Below are 19321 nucleotides of genomic sequence, written 5' to 3' on the forward strand. Positions count from 1 at the left end.
CACTTAGCGAGGCTTGAGGCGGGAACTGAAGGTACATTCTATATCTACTCCAACAAAGAACGTCTTCTACTTTTTAAAGTGAGAGTGTGATAACCGTGAGAATAATATACATTTCTAGTTCCAAGTAGAGGTGCAAACACTAGACGTAGGATAGTCTCCGCCACAAAAACGCCGTGCAATGCTGGTCCTCCATAATGTACAGGTAGAGAATCATTATATAGTACAGAAGAAGGTTGTACATGTCAAGCCCTTTCCATTCCAGGAGGAGCTTCGGATCTCGGATATGGATATGCAATCTGGTTATGCATTGCGCGTTGTTTTAACAAGCCCTCCAAGACCAAGCGTGCATCGTGTTGGACCGTCTCGAAGCTCTGCTTGACGAATGACGGGCGGATGATGAGATCCACCGAGCCGGTGAGAGGATCCCGTGGAAGCCATGAGTAGGACGAGGGGAGTGGTCTCCCTAAACGATCAAAGCCTTTTTCTTTCAAGGCTAGCTCGAACGCGAGGCGTGCCTGTCGAGCGCATAAAGAGCGAACCACTCGCTTGAGCTGCGTGATGTGGGACACAGATACTCTCCACCATAGCGTATCACGGTCTCGACCCTTCCAGCTGTGTGCGATCTTCGGGGCAATCGGATGGACTGGGGATCCCATGTAGCGTGCGGCAATCGGAGGAATAACATGTTTGGAACTGTATAACAAGCTCAAATTCTTAGTTGAAGCGGTCAACTTCATGGCGTGGTCTTAACGGTGGCAGAGGAGCGCCGAACGGAAGTAACAAATATTGGGATAGGAGAAACAAATCGGAACCATAGCGAGTTATAGAGAGGGTTTGTCGAGGATATTGTGAGAGCTGCGGAGTTTATATGCTCAGGATGATCGATGGGGGTCGCGTGCTCATCTGCCAGAGCGACGGACTTAGAGATCGTGAGGGAAGAAGTGAAGGAAAATTGTATACCGTAGTTTCCAATGATGCAGTGGCAGCTCTGCACCTCGACAGCTGCTGAAGCTCAGTTTCATCTCCCGATCTTCATCGCGTCCTCTTTTTCTGCCGACCCAAACCGGGCGGTGGCAGCCTCACTAATCAGGCACGAAATTGCCACACAATGCCGCTTTGTGCCTGATTAGGTCAGTGCAGATTTGAATGACACAGCCTCTGATCCCCCACTTCGCTCTTCCTTCTACCAAGACACCCGGGGACTTACCCATTTTTTTTTTCTTTCTCTCTTTTTTTGAGGAGAAACATCACGTACCTACACTTAGCGAGACTTGAGTCCAGTGAAGGTCACACCCCGCCACTATGCCCAAGAACAAGGGAAAGGTAAGTGCGCAAAACATTCAATCCCTCTCCTTGGAATGTGTCGCCCCGCCGCCATCCACCCATGAGTTGTCGACATTCCGAGGTCTCTCCTTGTGTTTGGATTGAAATGGCAAAGGGACACACTTGGATTTCCCTATCTTTGCACACCGCACAAATGACGTACAAAATCTGACATTTTGAAAACAGGGCGGTAAGAACCGTCGTCGTGGCAAGAACGAGAACGACAACGAGAAGCGTGAGCTCATCTTCAAGGAGGAGGGCCAGGAATACGCTCAGGTCGTGAAGATGCTGGGCAACGGTCGTCTCGAGGCTCTCTGCTTCGATGGCGAGAAGCGTCTGGCTCACATCCGAGGCAAGATGCGCAAGAAGGTCTGGATCAACCAGGGTGACATCATTCTTCTCTCGCTCCGTGATTACCAGGACGAGAAGGGCGACGTTATCATGAAGTACACCTCCGACGAGGCCCGTTCCCTGAAGGCCTACGGTGAGCTGCCCGAGCACGCCAAGATTAACGAGACCGATACCTACGCCAACGACGGTCTCGAGGACAACGTCGAGTTCGACGAGGACCGCGAGAGCGAGGACGAGAAGGAAATCGATGTCGACGACCTCTAAGGTCACCCTTACAACTCACAGAGCTCGATACTCTGCCCTGCAATAGTGCCAAGAAAAATTCCTTTCGTGGTACTCCCTATGTACCGCCAACCCCTCATACACTGCTGAGATTGGCCCAGTACCGTGGCTATGATGCTCTTGATCAAACTCGGAATGTAAATTCCGTCTTTGGTCATTTTTCTCTTGTTTTCGATCGAACAGCACGAGCACCTTTCAACCAGTCCACGACATTGGTCTTCCTCGGCCCTGAATGAGACCAAGGGCACCTCTCCCCACACGGCGGCTACGACAATCTACCAGGGTACGAAGCACTCGACAAAAAAGGCTTTCGGGATTGGATGATGGCGGGTATGGTATTTTGGAGTCGGTCACACTTCTTGCATTCCCATATGCGTCTCTTTCAATTGCCCGGAGTCGTGCTACAGAGAAAAGTGGTTGCAACACGCATGATGAACCTGTGTGGCTGTTTCCTTGCATTGCATTGCATGCTATGTCCTCTGCCTAGCCTTGCTTTCCTTCCATTCCTTTCATAGAGTTATGAACAAGGCCATGAGAATAAAAGTACTTTACCATAAATTATTCCTTTAGATATCCTGTTAATCAATTGGTGACGCGATAGACAAATCTATGAACGAGCATCGTGTGAGATGTCTTGTTGAGATCCAGTACGAGTTAGCGCGAATCTCGGCGTCCGGCTCGGCTTCAACGACCAGTCAGACAGCCCGATTGTGGAGTAGGAATAGAGCCAGGTTGATTATCTTCCACGCCTTACAGTCAGCCTAGAAGTATAAATTTGAGTCAAAGAAATCCTTCTCAAGTAGAAAGATACTATCCCAAAAATTCTCATCTCGCGTGACATTCAATCAAGCCGAACCCAAGGAGGTATTCCAATAGATCCTATCCACACCGACTCTGCAGCGAAGCCGCATCTGAAGTCATACTTCTCAACAATGACTTCATCCGAGGAGTTCAAGATCACGAAGCTCAAAAGCAATGACTTTGACGAATGGTCCACCCTCTTCAGAGCATACATCAACTTCTATGAGACTTCAATCCCCGAAGATCAGTACAGGAGGACCTTTGAACGAATTCTAGACTCTGAGTCGGACTTGTACGCCTTGGTGATGAGACAGCAGCAAGCGGGCGACTCAAACGATGGCAAGATGATTGCGATTGCGCATTTCTTCCCCCAGCAGACTCCGTGGAGCGAGAAGAACATTATGCTTTTGAATGGTATGCTCTCTTTGACATGCGATCTGATTTGAGTCCTTGTCTCAAGACTGTGTGACTAACATGATATAGATCTCTTCGTCGACCCGTCGCTAAGAGGAAAAGGCCAAGGCCGCAGGATGATTCAGGCTGTCGCCGATGCATCTAAGGAAATGGGATGCTTCCGCCTCCAGTGGCTGACGAAAAAGGACAATGTGACTGCACGTCGACTCTATGATACGATGGCCGATGGATCATTTGTTCAGTACCGAATGAGTCTGGAATAGAATCGCTCCGATATGCTATTGATCTAACCCGATAACCTTCGCGGTCGCTAGGTTGTCGCGCAATGGATTTCTATTTACGCTACTTTGTGTTGCGCTGGCTTAATAGATACAGAAAAGTTGAACCACATTAAGAATCCAAACTCCCTTCTCCACCTGTCGACCCCTCCACACAACCCCCATTCCCAAACATCGACTTCGCAGCTGCCTGCCAGACAGTCTCACGCTGTAGATAGTTTTCGAGTGTATAAAACAGCCGGCACTCTGCAGCCTCGTAGACAAACTGCAACGGAGTCTGATCATCATTGGGATCGTACTCATTGCGTAAATTGACGCTACCACTCCATGCGAATGACGGTGCCAAACTGGGGCTGGACTCGTTGAACTTCTTCCACTCGGTAGATGTAAGAAGAGGCGTTGAGGTATTGGCTGACTTCTGAATCAACTGGTTCGCTTGTGTGATGTAGCCGTTAATGTAATTGATGCCCAGAGACTGGCCGCCCTTTACGCCGCCAACGCCTTGCATGGGTGCTTGGCTGGGGCGACCGCCGAACGTAATGGTGCGAACGCCTTGGCGTTTCATGAGTTTGACGAAGAAGGCGCAGGTTGAGACGCAGTCGCCATCAGTGATCTAGATGAGAATGTTAGATATCTGCTCATATAGCCAAACCCAACAATCGAAGGGCTTACGATGGTAATGTTCTCCGCTGCGAACAAACTGCGACTAGGATTCAACGGAGCAGGCCCATAACCATTAATGGGGTAGATATTAGTTGATGTCGCGGTGTAGTTAAAGTTAGCCATCAAGCTTGAAGAGGGGCTGTCCAGAATTTCGTGGGGACCATAAAGGTCTTGCCAGGAGCTAAACCCAGCTCTTTGATTCGGCTGAACCATCTGTCTATAAGCAAAGACGTTACTTGAGTCCAGCTTGGCGTCTCGAGAGTACGCCTTGGTGAGGTACTTCGCAGCCTCGTGCGCTCGGTACCGCGTCGCGGTATAGGGGAAAGCATCAGGAAAGAAGATTCGGAACATGTCGATGCCAAGGGACATGTACCCACCCGGATTCGCGGCAACATCGATCAGAATGTTCTTCTTACCCGCCGCGGTGGCATTTTTCAAGAAATCAGTGGCGATTTGCGCGGTCTGCTGGGAGCTAGATGAGAAGGTAGGGAGGAACATGATTCCTGTGTCTTCGAGGCCGGTGAGGTTGGAAAAATATCCCGCAATGGAGTTATCTGAGTTGCGCCATTCGGTATCTGGGAGCCCAGTGACCACGGAGGCCTCCTCGGCACCCGAAGAGGAGCTGGAAGCGGTTGGCAAGCTCTGGGGAAGGCAATTGACGGTGTATAGCTCGGTGCCATTTTGGTAAGAGAAGTATCTCTCTGACGGTGTAGCTGTTCTCTCCACCGTCTGAGTTGTCCCATTACTATACTTGAGGTCCAATCGCGAGCCGTCAGTCCAGTCACTTGTGGTATACCAGATGCCATTTGCGTTGGTCGGAGTATTGGTGACGCTGCGGGCTAATGACGGGAACACTCGGTTATACTGCGCATCGCGGTCTTGTAGACTTTGGAGGGAGGCGTATGATTCGAGGTATTCGGCCACAGCAGTGCCGTTGATAGTTTCCAGGGGTGACACGTTATTGGCGCCATTTTGCCGAAGCTGTGCATCGCCTGGAAACAAATAAGCATTGGAGCAGTGAAGCGTAGTTGTGGAAACGTACTCAGAGTGTACACCTGTGGTAGCGAAAGTCCGTCTGTCGAAATAGACACCAGCGGCATGTCAAGCTCATAACTGAAGATGGACTGCGAGCATAGTTGGAAGCTCAGATGTCCGTCATATGCAGACTTGATGAGATGTGAAACCTCCAGGTCCATTTCGAATTGACTCGAATAGCCATTGCTGTTGACTTTGTCCTGAATCGTGTCAATCCCTCGAAGCAGGTCCGTAGATCGCATTTGATAGCCAGAAGGAGGCTCTATTGATTGACGTTAGTTTCATGCTAGCAAAAAGGGGATCGACATGTCGAATCCATACGTTTCAAAACATCAACAGTCGACTGGAACTCAAGGATTCTGCGAACTTGAGCAAGGAAAGTCACCGCACGCCCAGAGTCAAACGGCATTGACATTAGACATTGAGACGCCAAATCGTGGGGAACTTTAGCGCCGACTGCGACCGTTAGCTGCATTCTCCGATCAGCCGGCTGTGGACGCACCTTGGCTCTGATTGACATCCGAGACCAGATTGGTGATCTGTGCGCATGGCTCGACATCACGAACTTGTATGGCCCCAGTAACCGCAGCCAGCGGAATCAATAAGGGCGTCTTAAAATGCATTGTGATGCTGAAGACATTTGGTGCGAAGTGACGATAAGTTATGGGGAGGTTCCACTCTCAGGGGCCTTGTGGACCCTTGTTTGTTACTATTTTGGCCGATCTGCGCCAAGATGTGTCGCAGTTGCGGTTAAAATCTTCAGTCTGTCTCGGGATCTTTGTTTTCGCGTGGTGTTTTCAAAGGAATGCTACGAGTCGAACAATCGAGATATTCACTTTATGTGCTTTTATATCGTGAACTATGAATTTGGTTGCCTTAGCTACCGGGCTCTATGGATGTAACTTAGTTAAACTATGAAGATCCTTAATCGTCGAAGACGCTTTTTCGGAAAAACTTGAAGATCTTGCGGGCGGCTTCTTTGCCGACAATCGGATCCAGCTGATCGATCTCCATATTGGCGATATCGTTGAGATTCTCAGTCTCCAGAATCAGTCGCTCAAGAGCATGTGGCGTCACACCGGGCACGGCCCGGAGCATATCTTGTGGGAGAAGATTGAAGGTTCGATGCTCGATTCCAGCAGCAGCCATGACATCCCCAGGGTTGGCGGCATCAGTTAACTGAATATCCAACCCGATTTGCACGGCACGCAGGGGGTCTGGTTCTGCAGCATTTTTCTTCAGCTCCGCAAAGATCTCCGCAGTCTGATAGGGTGATGAGGACCAGATGATCCTGAGCCGTGGAAAAGCGAGGATGAGAAGCACCAGCATATGCTGCGCGGATTTTGGATTTGAGGAATTCGCCATTGAACTGCTGCTCGTGCTGGTGGCTTGGCCTGAAGATGAGAAGCCTTGCTCCATCAGGAAGGAAGTTGGGCCCGTAGCGGACGCGAATGCATCGAATGTAAAAGACTTGTTTTGATCGAATTCAATCAAAAGTAGAGGATTCTTGTAGTGCTGAAGCATAGTCTCGGCCTGGTTGTAGAGGCGACCGTTGCGGAGGGATGAAATCAGATCACGAATAGACTTGCGCTCTACACAAATCTCTGGTGTGAGAATGTAATCGCCTACCGTGAGTTGACAGGGGATTACGACCATATTGTTTCCATGCAAAAGTGATGGAAGGGCGCTTCGGAACTCTCGTACATCAACGACTACTCGCGGGGGAGCCGCTGTGGCTGCCAATCGCCCTCCGCCAGCAATACGAGTGTTGACTGTGCGAAGGAACTGTTCTTGTGGATCTTCGGCTTTCTTATCATGAGTCAAAGTAACCGCCATGTTCTGTAGATAATGTCAATAAGATGTCTTCGACGGTAGAGCATTGAACTTACCCCCTTTTCCTTAATGAGTTTCGTGAATGAGTCTTTCTCTCGACGAACGGCACTCAAATATCGTTGCTCCTCAACAGACCCACCATAGTAGATGAAGTAGACTTTCACATTCCGCCCCATGTGAGAACTGCGGTAGACCTCCACCCTGCGAATAAAAGCCGCATCTGGTTCGTACATGATAATGTATCGCGGTCGAACTTCTTCCAGTATGTGATCGTCCATATCGCCGTCGTATGGATGGATCATGACAAGGTCATTCATGTCGTAAAGTTCGTAAAAGTTTTCCATGTCTTCGAGATTATCAATCATGATTTCTTCCTTCTGTGTTTCTTCGGCCTCAGTGGGCTGAATTTCGTTGAGTAGGCTCACGACCTGGCCCGGCAGCTCGACCTCAGTCTGCACACTGCTGTTAGGTACACGCCCAGCGGCAGAATTGACTGCACCGCCGCCACGTACGCGGCGGCGCTTGTTCGGGGGAGGCCGGCCTTGAGGCTGGGGTGTTGCTGAACCCGCTGGCCGACCTGACCTGTCATCATCGGAGAGATTTTTGTTCACGTTTGAGAGGGATCTCTTCCAGTTGAGGTAGTCCCGCAGTCGACGACGCATCATAACTTCTGCAGAAGAGCCTTCCTCATCTTCATCGTCCTTTCGTATTGATTGTGCAACTTTGGCATGCATGGTACTTATATACTCGCGAAGCTGGCGGCAAGTCCGCTGGTCGCTGCACATTATCAAGATCGTACTGTTTGATTCATCAGGGGCGGTCGGGTTGAGATAAGCATCTTGCTCGATCTCACCAAGGACTTCTGCTACCACGTTCCACTTTGGAAGAGGCTCAAGGGTCGGCTGCAGATCGGTAGCAAAGTTAAGTGATGAAGAGGGACGTGACAAATCATCGTTGAGCTTGCCTTCGTACACTCGTGCCTTTGCTGTTTGGAAAAGAACATGAGCAGCGTCCAGGAAGAGCCAGGGTGAGTAGTTATGCTTGTTGGAGCCAGGGGGCGGCGAATGAGCTGCCACAATCGTGTCGAGATATTTCACGAAGGACACGGCATCGTATGTGAGCAAAGCACTTGCAGTAGTATTAGTGAGGCTCCAGTGATAAACAGAACAAACGGGTTGACGTACTGGAGAATTCCTCGAAGATCTGTCAAGTCACTGACGATTTGCCGGGTCCTAAAGCTTACGCGGTGCCAGATAGGATCCAGTTGTCTTCTGATCGAAATATCGAAGTTTCTGTGCAATGCGCTGTCCAGGGTCCACTCCTCCATATCGAGACCAGTGTTAGCCTTCCGGAGCTCCGCAATGCTAATCTCCACACATTCAAGAACAGCATTCTGAACCTCTCGCATTTTACCACTCATTGGCACCTCCAACTCGATAACTTCTGCCTTACGGTGGCCTTCCAAAGATTCGGCGACTGAAACTTCGAATCTAGGCCATAATGAAGCCTTAGGCAAGAACAAGTTTCGGAGAACATTAGCCAACGGTGCAAATCCAGTGGTCAAAGGTTCAGGTGAATCTGAGAAAGCTTTGAGAAAGCCGCGCTTGTTTGCTTGCCGATAGATGCGGACGATGAAAGCTTCAAGAGATGTTGCTATCACTCTACATAATATTGTTAGCTGGCTCCAAATGTCTGGGAAAGACATAGATCGTACTTATCAGCGTGCAAGATGATCATGCCCGAGACCTTCTCAGGATCAAGGAGCTCTAGCGAATGAATTAGCCACTCTCAGATTGTCCTAGAACTTCTGACATACTCGATAGCAAGTCCACGACGAGAATTCTGGATGTCACACTCAGAATACCGCCTTCGGCATATATTCGTTCCCTTATTTATAATCAGCGAATGTGCAGCTGAATCAACAGAGCCGAAACCCACCGCATAGACACTGTGGCCTTCTCCGTGTTGATCACCTTGAGCCCCCTGGCAAGCGGGGACTTACTTGTCGCATAATGCTCAGCCAGTGCTGTTCGTCCACAGTGTCAGCGCATGTTAATGCAGGGGTCCGGGGTCCTGCCGGCGTACCCTCTCCGATCCATTCATTCTCCCGTTCATCCGCACCAACCACCAACACCAAGTTATTTCCGGCTGCATCGTAGAAGTGAAGAAGGTTTGTTATGAGGTGCAGCAGTCCTAGCCCGCGAGCGAGGACAACCAGCTCATCCTCCGTGCGTAGTTCGGTGAAGATGTGCTGCTGATATTGCTGTAGATGGAGGTGGTCAACGCATAGTCTGGGCTATCGCGAGCGATATGAATACTTACCAGCGGCAGCGACAGCTTCACCGGTACATTGGTTCGTTCCGGAGGCATGAGGAGCCCTTCTTGACGCGTTGAAGGACTGCAGGGTCAGACGGGCGAAAGCCGTCGCGAAGTCACGTGTCTATGATGCAATGGACCGACGACCATCTACTAACTACAACATATTCCGGGAGTAGAGATGTGAATCCAGCGATGTCCAGACTGCAAGAGATCAGTTAAAATAAGGCCAATACAAAATTTTTGTATGGCTTCTCAATAATTACGGCGGAGAAAGGCATGTATGTCGTAGTATTTCATTTAAAGTACAGCTGGGGAAATTATCCATATATCAGCACTCAAATCCATTGTCTCATTTCTCGAGATCCAGATCTTTGGCTTTGTTCAGCTCTTTCTTCCTAGCTTCAATCTCTTCCTTCGAAGCCTTGGGTGGCATCTCTAACAGGGCGTTAGCATCTTCACAGCTATTAACCAGCTAGGCATTGACCCACCATCTGGGATTTGAGGTCCCTTGGAGGTATGATCAGCAGCCGATGCTTTCTGTCGCTGTTCGCCTTCGTCGCGATTTTTCGTTGGCTCATCTCCTTTCTTCGAGGCAGATGGGAAATTGGAAGGATCAGGAAGGATAGGCATATTGGAATAGATGAAAGTTGAGAGACTTCTTGAGACAAGCAAAAATTTATTCAGTGGTTCATGTAGAACATGTAAGGGTCAAGAGTATGCAAGATAAGTAATGAGGGGAAAGAGTCCTGGGACAAGAAATGCCAGTTATATAGATCCTAGGCAGAATGACGTCGGCGGCCGCTGGGAGTTGGTAACACACACGCATCGTGAAAGTGTAAAAAGGGATGCCTAAAATAGATCGAACTTCTGAAGCACTTCTAGCACTGATGGAAGTAGAGTTCGATAGATTCTACGTTGGACATATCTGGAGCTAGCCGTTCATCTCATGCCTCTGTTTATACTGCCGTCAAGAGTAGATGGGGCTCTTTAACGTGACATGGTGCTCATAGCGTTTTTGCCTTATAAGTGTCTGTGCTCGAGGTTCACGGCCCAATTATTTGTTTCTAGAAGGAACCAAAGACAGCTGAATTCAGCGATAGTTATATTATACAATTCAACTCTTCATGGTGGGAGAACTGAGGCTCCTTGCATAGTACACGAGTACATCGGAGATACCACGTGCCTTCACAGCAGCGAGCAGCAACGCCAAGTCACCGCCGTGTACTTTGCCCCCGCCAAACCGTCTCCTTCTAAGGCAACCGCCGGTCGGCTCCTTTCCAATCACCCAAGATCTATCTCTTTCCGACGTCGATCTGAAGGTAGACGTTCTCATCATCTGACCGACTCCGCTTATCTCCCGCCCTCGTCCTAGACGGTACACTAGACCCGCTCTCCCCCAACCGCTCCGCCCGGCCATGCGCCTTCGACCGACCTAACGCATCACACCCCTCCAATACCAATCCTCACCGGCAACTCCGGGCTTACGTTAATTCGACATGCCCTCGATCCTTACCGATGCGGATAAGGAAACCGTTAAGCGAAATGTCCCAAAACCCGCCAACAAGATCCTGGCTGTAGCTGTCGCGCGACTCTACGTTGCCTACCCAGATCCCCAGAAATGGACATATACAGGCGTGCAAGGAGCAGCAGTGATCTGCAACGACCTTGTCGGAAGAACATTCTGGCTCAAAATAGTCGATGTTTCGGTGAGTGCTCAAAATCCCCGGAAATAAGAGGTGACCAGTGCTGACAACATTGTGGTTTTTGACAGCCCAGTGGAAAGGGCGTAATCTGGGACCAGGAACTCTTTGACAACTTCCACTATAACCAAGACCGCACTTTCTTCCATACATTCGAGCTCGAGGACTGCCCCGCCGGTCTGTCCTTCGCCGACGAGAAGGAGGCCAAGACATTTATTAAGAAGATACAGGAGCGTGAGAAGCACGCGAGCAAAGAGACCACCAAGACTCCCTTTGCCTCAGGTCGAGGGCAGGGCCCTGCGCCTATTGCCAATGGCAAAGGCCCCAGCCGATCTATCTTTGGTAGCTTGTTGCATCGCTCGAGCCATGCTGCTCCAGCTACTGCTGCACCACCACCTCCTGCTGCTGCGCCGTCATTACCAGTCGCAGCTCCTCCCGTTCACATCCCGAGCGCTTCAGCGGCCAAGGCAGACCTGCCCTTTGATATAAATGATCCCTCGCAAAAGGGCCTATTCGACGAGCTCCAGCAAATGGGTATCACAGCAGACCAAATGGCGGAGCATGCCGACTTTATCAAGTCATGGATTGCTGGAAAGCAAGCTAACGAAGCAGCCGAGAATGCAACCCCAACTGGAAGAGCTGCTCCACCACCACCTCCCGCCGCCGCACCCAAGATAAATACAATCAGTCCCCAGGGCACAGGTAGCTCCGGTCGACGCGGCCCTCCACCTCCACCCCCTGCTCGCAAAGGTCGCGCCGACACGGAGGAGCCGGCATCACCTCCGCCTCGCGAACCGTCTCCGCCTGTTCGACGGTTTGCTGCACCTCCTCCGATTGCAGATGCCGGCAAGTTCGCTGAGCCGGCCGGCCCAGCACACCCGAGGCGCCCACGAGCCGTCTCAAGTGCTGTACCGGGTCCCCCTCCACCTCCACGTCCTCCAAAGACTCCAATGGAGGAATCACAGCCTAGTCCGACTCGATTTGGAGTACCTCCGCCTTTTGCGGGGGATCGCAAGGCCTCAGCGCCCCCTGCGCCCCCCAGTCGCAGCCCAGTTGCTCCAGGTCCTCCACCACCGCCCCCTCGTGCAGGCAGCCCGGCAGTCCAACCACCGCAACTACCCCCCAAGGTCTCAAATGCAAATCTTCCACCTGGTCCACCACCTCCCCCACCCGTGAGAGGACCTGCATCCCCACCACCACCAGCTCCCCGGCCCGTGCCAAGCCCTATCGCAGCAGCACCTCCTCCGCCTCCCAGAGGACCTGCCTCCCCCCCCCCTCCACCGGGTACCGGGGCACCCGCAGCACCTCCGCCTCCGCTTCCACCGGGCCGTGGCCCTTCACTACCTCCTCCGCCTCCGGCACCCGGTTCTGCTGTCCCTGGAGGACCCCCACCTCCTCCACCACCTGGTCGGCCCGCAGCGTCGGTTCCGCCACCGCCGCCACCTCCTGGTGCTGGTGCACCTGGTGGTCCCCCACCGCCGCCTCCGTCTGGGGGTTCTGGAGCACCTCCTCCTCCTCCATTGCCAGCAGTGGGCGAAGATGGACGAGGCGGCCTCATGGCTGCCATTCGTGCCTCTGGCGGCCAGGGTGGAGGAGGTTTGCGCAAAGTCAGGGACTCCGACAAGAAAGACCGCAGTAGTGCTATGGTCCCTGGAGGTGCCCAAGAGTCGGCTGCTGCGGCGTCTAGTTCAGGAGGTGCGCCACAGGGTGGATTGGCTGGTGCACTCCAGGATGCTTTGAAGAAAAGAAAACAGAAAGTCAGCGGAAGCGGTAAGTGATGATCATACTCCTGATACGATGATAAAAAGAACTAACGCGACTTCTAGATGACGAGAAGTCGGATGACGACGATTGGTAAATGCAATCTCTTTATAGGGACGGCTATCTCTTCGTAATACCTGGTCTATACGGGCATGTTTTGCGTGTATTTGAACATTGTTTTTCAGTTTGGTGCATCGTTTGGCCAAAAAGTCTTTGATTGTTCGAGAGCAGAGAATATGATACCGTGTATATACCCTCGATCGAAGTTGCAGTGGAAGGAATTCTGTACAAGCGTAGCATAACCACGGAGTGCCAATTTGCTCCTTTAATCTTCAGTTTCTGTAGAATTACCGTAGAAACCATGTGAATAATAGAGATTCAAACGATATTTCTGGTAGTCTGCAAATTGATCTCCGCAAGGCAAAAGTGTTCCCTTCCTATCACTGTCACTAGGAATAAATGGGAGCAAACAATTAGATAGGCCTCATGTATGTTGTTTTCTTTATTTTTGATTTTGTACATGACTAAGGGGCGAAAATATGAAGATATCCGCTCGTTGATTGACCGTTAGCTAGAACCCTGGTGCTAATTATGGCGCTGGCGCATTGGGCCTGCCGGGCTCGAGCTTCGGGGCTTTGCATGGCTCGAGTGCTCGGACAAAGTCCGGCCCTCACCGCGCTAGTTGCCCACTGCCTCAAATTCTGAGGCTTAACTCTGCTTTTACATATCACATGATGAGCACTGAAGGGCTATAGAGGGGTCTTCTAGTGCAGTGAAGATGCACTTAAGAAAATGGGTATGTCCTTTTCCGCCATCTTCGAGTAACAGGGCTGAGTAACAGGGCAAAAAGGGTCAAAGAACAGCGAAACTCAATCTGACCCGTGAAACCGAAATAGGAAAAAGATCAGGTCGGTGTTGATGATTCGAATGCAGATGCAGTCTTGCGGAGTCTAGAAAGGATGAGCCACAGTGGGGGCCAAATCCTCCTTTTTATTATGCAATACCCCGAGCCTCACTCGTGATGTTTTTACGCCAAAATCACCATGCCGACCCTCCGATCTGCCGGGCTGTTGGCCCTTCCGTTCATGCAATTGGCACAAGCTATCGCCTTCAAGGCTCCTGTGCCAACCGATGGACCTCAAGGGCAATTGTATAATCCAGCCAGACCGGAGACAACTCCGGGACTGGATATAAACAGTCCATTATTGCAGCGGCGCGATTCCACGTGGGCCTATACGCAGACCGGTTATATGCAAGCATCGGCAAATGTCTGTGGTTACTGGAATGGCGATTCGAATGGTCCGTATACTTTTTTCCCAATGCAGCTTTTCTCTAACAACTTGATTAGCGGGTATTCAATGCGCCGAAGACTTCACCTGCGTGTTTCATACAACTACCGACAGCAACGATGCATTCCCCGGCATGGTAGGATGTTGTCAAAGCAAGAACTGTGCTTTTGAAACTTTCTGCTACGACTCGTCTAAAGTGTCAGCCACCCCGTCCCTCACTAAGACCTTCGATGCCTTCGGAATGTACTGCACAGATTCGTCAGCGCCAGCCTGCATCTCATACACCTACCCCGATCTCGGAGTCCAGGAATTTGGCTGCGGTGCAACTGCCGACATTTCCTCCATATACACAACCGCATCACCTTTGACCATGACTGCATCCACAGAAACTTTGACGAGTGTTCTTTTGTGGACGGTTGCAGATGAATTCCTCAGCTCTTATACCTCTTCTTGGTCCTCGAGATACGGCAGCACAGCCGCGCCAAAGAACACGGGAGTATCTTCTGCCTCGGCCACCGCTACTAGCACGGGCACTCAAACCGAATCTGCCACCGGCCTTACCGAAACGACCAGCACGGCATCATCATCATCATCATCCCAACCGTCCTCTTCGTCAAACACAGGTGCCATTGCAGGTGGTGTTGTTGGAGGCGTCGTCGGCACCGCAACCGTTGTAGGCGCAATTTTCTTTTGGCTGCGCCGGAGCAAGAAGCAACGTCAACAGAATGCCGCAGTTGACGGAGCAGGAGATGGATACCGGGCTATTCCCGGAGGTCAAACGCCTTCAGCCTGGGGGATGCAAACACCGGCCGAAATGGAGGGCAACTACGCGCCTCACAAATACCCCGAGTTCCAAGGCGATATTCCCGACCAGGGTGCCCTTCGTGTAGCCGGCATGCAAGAAAGAGACACGGATGAAGTGTATGAAATGGATTCGGGTGAGGCCATCACGAGGGCCAACCCCGAGTTGCCGACCGATTATGACATCAAGCACAAGACCGAGGGCAACAACCCGGAGCCCAAGGAGCCCAAGGAGTCTACTTAGGAGCTATTGTTTGATTGCTTGCAACTAATCTGTTTATCTTTCTGCGTATACCCCAAGCGCGTTATGTGAGTTTTGTTTTCATGAGGTTGTTTGGCATAGCTAGAGGTTGTAAAGAATGGGTGTTGGTGACCATGGCTTTGGATAAACTCCTCTCTGGTCGAGTGAAGTGTTGAATACAAAATGCATTGCCATGGTTTGATTTTATCAATTACGGAAGTAACGTTCGTATAATCATGCATCAGGGTGGAAATCTATCAGGATTTATGGCGAAGAGTCAAGACCATGTGGTAGAACCCTGCTGATAACATTTCACCGGAAACCGTCCCGACTGCTGGTATTTTGTTGGAGCCAGTCTCTCCACTTCTGGTCGCCCAAGATTGATCTCACACGGGCTTCGAGCCACTCTGTGTTTCCCCAAAATCCCCACGAGGCCTGGAATCTACACCAGTCGACCAGTGCCGTCTCCCAGTGTCGTTTAAATGTTTCCCAATCATACAGATGCGAGTCTTTATTCTGGAGGAGACTGTTGCGGTACCGCTCGAGCAGTTGTCTCTCAGGTTCACGCATCGCCAACTGCTTGGGCAAAGATTCGTTGGACTCTGCAAGCATATGGAAAGGGACTGAGCACGTAAACAATTTCGCAAGATCGCAAACTCCAAATCCTAGCCCGACATACTGAAAATCAAAGAAGGCGACTTTATCTCCAGTAGTTGTCGTGAAGAGATTCTCGGACTTAACGTCACCATGAATGTACGACTCGATCGGCCTTCCACAGGGAGTCAAAAATAATGCAGCCATCTCGGTGACGGATAAAGACGAGCCTTCTAATGGCATACACATCGCTTCTGACCACTCTGAGTATGTGTCCTGGGCTAGAGAAGCGTACTCTTTTCGTCGGGTTGCAAGGTACGTATATCCTCCATTGAGCCACAGCCCACTCCCAACATCCTTGCCTGGGCTTTGTCTTCTATTATATTCTTCAAGGGGTGGCAAGACATATTCATCAAGGCTGTCTGGCAGCAGGCCCCATGAGCGACTGTGAAAACTGGCCAGCCAGTCCAGAGTCCCATGCACTTGTGTGCGGCTTAGCACACTCCTCTTTTCGCCCGCAACTGGGAATTTGGAGCGAAGATCGACCATGATAGTGGCCATCAGACCTTCAATTTCGTCCGCGCCTGGCTGGCCGTCCATGTTGCGTGTCGAAGCAAGGCATTTTGCAACACCAATCTCGTCGCCTAGCAGCGGGACCACATCACTATAAAAGCACTGCTCCACCTCGTAGCTCAGCATCTTACGCAGGTGGCCCTCATCATGGCCACCAGAGCTTTTCCTTGGGGGTGAGATGAGCTTCAAGATGAGAGGATATGTGGACCCCGCAGCTCCCAATTCCCCCCACAAAGTTGGCTGAGGTACTTCGCTGCGCCATCAGTCGTAGCTCTTGCAGTGATGGCACATATGTGTCCGTAGCCTGCCCACAGAGTCTGTAAGGTGGTGCATGAGACGAGGTCGCACGAGTGCCACGACAGCATGATGCTAGCGACGCGCTTGGGATCATTGGCGGGTGGAGGGGCCATGGTGGCTGGTGGTCGGTCAAATAAACGAGCACAGGCCACGGGAAGAAGAGTTCCGCCGTTGAACTATATTCCGCGGGCAATTCGAACCGATGTGAGATCAATTGATATGATCGTTGAAATTCCATCCATGGTGGATCTGAAATCGTGGGAAATCACGTGATAAACGGTAGTAAACATGAGGCTTAAAACGACGTCAGCGATCGCCGTTTCCAATCTTCAACATTGAGTTCCCTGTCTCATTATTATGAGGAGTGATCTAGGTGGCGGGGTGTCTTGGAAAAAATTTATAGCGTGCTGCCCTTGGCCCTAAAGTGGCTTTATTTTCGCTACCCTCCAACTTGTCCCTCGACAAAAACGCCAGTCGTCATGAACACCACTCCACAACAAATTCTCGATATCAAGGAAGCTCTGGTCTCTGCCGAAAACCCGGCGCACAATGATACGTAATTCCCTCGACTATGAGTGCTGTGCGAGACTACATAATTATTTCGTCGCGTATGGCTGGATGGCCCGCAACGGACGAGACACACCTGACCTTGATGCACTAGCCTGCCAGCCCTTGCGTTTTTGGGATGAAGATACAGATTCCGTCCGCCAGCGTCTTGACGTATCGTTGAATTCATTTTTGGATATGATATAACAACCCTCCCACTCCTTGGCGAGCCAGGTTTCTTCTACTGGTTAAATGGTATATCGATAATGTTCTGCGATGAAAGTTTTGTCCTTGAAACTTTCATCCGTGAAGACAACGACCTTCAGAGGAGGGATCGATTTGTTGTGATCTATGATACAGTCCCAGAGCTGGGCTCACATTGTCTTGGCGTTGTCTATGGCCAGAAGCTCTACCGCGCCGCATTCCCCATGACCCTTGAAAATCTGGACAGCGTAGAACCTGTCGAGGATCATGAGAATATGTGGTTCCCGTTGGAGACTATTCTAACCAACTGGATATATATGTTTCATATTGGCAAAATTACTGCTGGTCCATGGGGAGATGAAGATTTCGACCACGTGGCAATGTACAGATCGGAGATTGGAATATGGTTCTGTCATCCCTACCGCCCTGCTCAAGTCGACAACACCGTTGCTGCTATGGATCGCTACTCAGCGGCAATCGAATCTCGGATGACCCCCTAGTCAATCCTGCCTCTCTCTCAGAATACACCTTTATTTCTCGTTATAGATCTTGACGCAGCCTCCGCGCCTAAGGGTTGCTTTATTCGCTCACTATTAACAAGAATGAAGACTCCGCGGTTCGAGTTGATCGCTCCAGGTCTAGAAGTTCTACATAACAAGGCAGCTTTTGCGGAGCGTCAGAAGTTTACCACCATTCCTCGCGACGAGAATTGGGGCAAGAATATCCCACCGGTCTTGCTCTTTGCAGCTCCAGAGCTCTTTCAACATGGCATTTTCCATCCGTTTGGGGATGAGCCGGGGGAACAAGGATTAGAGACGCTCTTTGACCGATGGACAGAGTTTCTTGAAAGCGGTGTATGGACAGTGGGTATAAATGGAGTGGAAGGAGAAATCGATCAGATCCGAGATGCAGATACCGTCGTCTGGATAAATTATTGGATCGCCCCGGACTGGTGATATAATTCTCAAGACGCGGATTCAACGCACATTTAACGCACAGAAAACTGTCCATAGATTGTAGCTGCGTAAAGGAGATACACAATAATGCTTCAACAGGGATATAGTCGTTGTATAACAGTTGCTGGTTGAGAGAATCGTTAACAACGAGTCTTGAAGGACTATTGCATCGGGTATCAAATTGCGTAATTACGGGCCTATTGTGATTGCCTAATTGCAGGCCACTACCAGTTCATTCTGCTTCTACGATTCTGAGCTTTTAGTTCCAGCCTACGGACTTGAACATACATGATAACATTGAGCGGGTAATTCCAGGCTTGACGATGATGTCTCGAATATGTCTATACGCATGAGTGCGGACCCCAAAGTTCAGCCCCCAACGTAAGTGACTAACAGTTATGATCCGGTTGAGTGACCGGGAAACAACCTCGTATTATATTTTAATATGAAAGTTTGTGGCGTTTTCACATTACTAATTGCGATTCGCAAGGAGCCGCGGCAGTGTCCTAACAGAACTATAAAATGATCGCTGCCAAGTACTACTTTCCTAGACATTGAGAACAAGCCTTTCCCCCACATTTTGCAACCCTTGAGAAGCTTTTCAAGTGGTCCATACCGACTTTGCCACAATGGTTGAACTGGATTTTGAGGTTTACAAAAACGTGAGCAATTGATAGACTAAGAAACTAGACATTTTCAATAGTTTAAACTAACAGCTCCGTACAGGTGATTGGTGGCCAATTGAAAGGTGGCACCGAAAACTACCATGGCATCAACCCATTCACAGAGGAAAAACTCTGGCCTGCTCCTATAGCGACCGAGGAAGACCTTGAAGAGGCTGTGAAAGCGGCAAGTCTCGCTTTCCAGACATGGCAGCACACAAGCGTGGAAGAACGACGGAGAAGAGTCAACGATTTTTCCGATGCCCTCGGGGCGCAGAAGGATATTTGGGTTCCTATTATCTCCAAGGAGACAGGTCAGCCAGTAGGTGGCGAGAAATTCAACACCTGGAAATCGAGCATCCAATTGATTGCAGCCGTCTAGGAAGAATTAGCGGAAA

The 19321-nt window shown here is 50.5% G+C and overlaps 11 protein-coding genes across 11 annotated transcripts; 6 read left to right on the forward strand and 5 right to left on the reverse strand.

The window, feature by feature from the left end:
* Positions 1–242: 242 nt before the first annotated feature.
* Positions 243–737, reverse strand: N7443_006338 (uncharacterized protein; the record flags this gene model as incomplete). Its single annotated transcript, XM_056886394.1, has 1 exon — positions 243–737. One exon carries the CDS (start codon positions 735–737, stop codon positions 243–245), a length of 495 nt encoding a protein of 164 aa, XP_056740043.1.
* Positions 738–1302: 565 nt separating this feature from the next.
* Positions 1303–1938, forward strand: N7443_006339 (translation initiation complex factor eIF1A; the record flags this gene model as incomplete). Its single annotated transcript, XM_056886395.1, has 2 exons — positions 1303–1323; positions 1510–1938. 2 exons carry the CDS (start codon positions 1303–1305, stop codon positions 1936–1938), a joined length of 450 nt encoding a protein of 149 aa, XP_056740044.1.
* Positions 1939–2888: 950 nt separating this feature from the next.
* N7443_006340 (GNAT family N-acetyltransferase) lies at positions 2889–3434 on the forward strand (the record flags this gene model as incomplete). The annotated part of the gene is made up of 2 exons (XM_056886396.1): positions 2889–3171; positions 3241–3434. The coding sequence occupies 2 exons, from the start codon at positions 2889–2891 to the stop codon at positions 3432–3434; spliced, it is 477 nt and encodes a 158-aa protein (XP_056740045.1).
* A 127-nt stretch (positions 3435–3561) lies between these two features.
* N7443_006341 (uncharacterized protein) lies at positions 3562–5770 on the reverse strand (the record flags this gene model as incomplete). The annotated part of the gene is made up of 5 exons (XM_056886397.1): positions 3562–4062; positions 4122–5104; positions 5155–5409; positions 5469–5603; positions 5650–5770. The coding sequence occupies 5 exons, from the start codon at positions 5768–5770 to the stop codon at positions 3562–3564; spliced, it is 1995 nt and encodes a 664-aa protein (XP_056740046.1).
* Positions 5771–6071: 301 nt separating this feature from the next.
* Positions 6072–9350, reverse strand: N7443_006342 (ssDNA endodeoxyribonuclease RAD1; the record flags this gene model as incomplete). Its single annotated transcript, XM_056886398.1, has 8 exons — positions 6072–6986; positions 7037–8108; positions 8165–8641; positions 8695–8746; positions 8797–8867; positions 8919–9006; positions 9066–9243; positions 9303–9350. The coding sequence occupies 8 exons, from the start codon at positions 9348–9350 to the stop codon at positions 6072–6074; spliced, it is 2901 nt and encodes a 966-aa protein (XP_056740047.1).
* Positions 9351–9648: 298 nt separating this feature from the next.
* Positions 9649–9929, reverse strand: N7443_006343 (uncharacterized protein; the record flags this gene model as incomplete). The annotated part of the gene is made up of 2 exons (XM_056886399.1): positions 9649–9734; positions 9788–9929. 2 exons carry the CDS (start codon positions 9927–9929, stop codon positions 9649–9651), a joined length of 228 nt encoding a protein of 75 aa, XP_056740048.1.
* An 866-nt stretch (positions 9930–10795) lies between these two features.
* Positions 10796–12777, forward strand: N7443_006344 (WASP family protein; the record flags this gene model as incomplete). The annotated part of the gene is made up of 2 exons (XM_056886400.1): positions 10796–11005; positions 11071–12777. 2 exons carry the CDS (start codon positions 10796–10798, stop codon positions 12775–12777), a joined length of 1917 nt encoding a protein of 638 aa, XP_056740049.1.
* Positions 12778–13803: 1026 nt separating this feature from the next.
* N7443_006345 (uncharacterized protein) lies at positions 13804–15094 on the forward strand (the record flags this gene model as incomplete). Its single annotated transcript, XM_056886401.1, has 2 exons — positions 13804–14059; positions 14109–15094. The coding sequence occupies 2 exons, from the start codon at positions 13804–13806 to the stop codon at positions 15092–15094; spliced, it is 1242 nt and encodes a 413-aa protein (XP_056740050.1).
* A 309-nt stretch (positions 15095–15403) lies between these two features.
* Positions 15404–16668, reverse strand: N7443_006346 (uncharacterized protein; the record flags this gene model as incomplete). Its single annotated transcript, XM_056886402.1, is given in 2 exon segments — positions 15404–16473; positions 16491–16668. 2 exon segments carry the CDS (start codon positions 16666–16668, stop codon positions 15404–15406), a joined length of 1248 nt encoding a protein of 415 aa, XP_056740051.1.
* Positions 16669–17367: 699 nt separating this feature from the next.
* N7443_006347 (uncharacterized protein) lies at positions 17368–17805 on the forward strand (the record flags this gene model as incomplete). Its single annotated transcript, XM_056886403.1, has 1 exon — positions 17368–17805. One exon carries the CDS (start codon positions 17368–17370, stop codon positions 17803–17805), a length of 438 nt encoding a protein of 145 aa, XP_056740052.1.
* A 102-nt stretch (positions 17806–17907) lies between these two features.
* On the forward strand, positions 17908–19305 carry N7443_006348 (uncharacterized protein; the record flags this gene model as incomplete). The annotated part of the gene is made up of 2 exons (XM_056886404.1): positions 17908–18036; positions 18988–19305. 2 exons carry the CDS (start codon positions 17908–17910, stop codon positions 19303–19305), a joined length of 447 nt encoding a protein of 148 aa, XP_056740053.1.
* Between the last annotated feature and the right edge of the window lie 16 nt (positions 19306–19321).

This window comes from Penicillium atrosanguineum (assembly GCF_028827265.1).
Source record: "Penicillium atrosanguineum strain IBT 20685 chromosome Unknown utg000005l_segment0_segment0, whole genome shotgun sequence".
NCBI classification, from domain to species: Eukaryota; Fungi; Ascomycota; class Eurotiomycetes; order Eurotiales; family Aspergillaceae; genus Penicillium; species Penicillium atrosanguineum.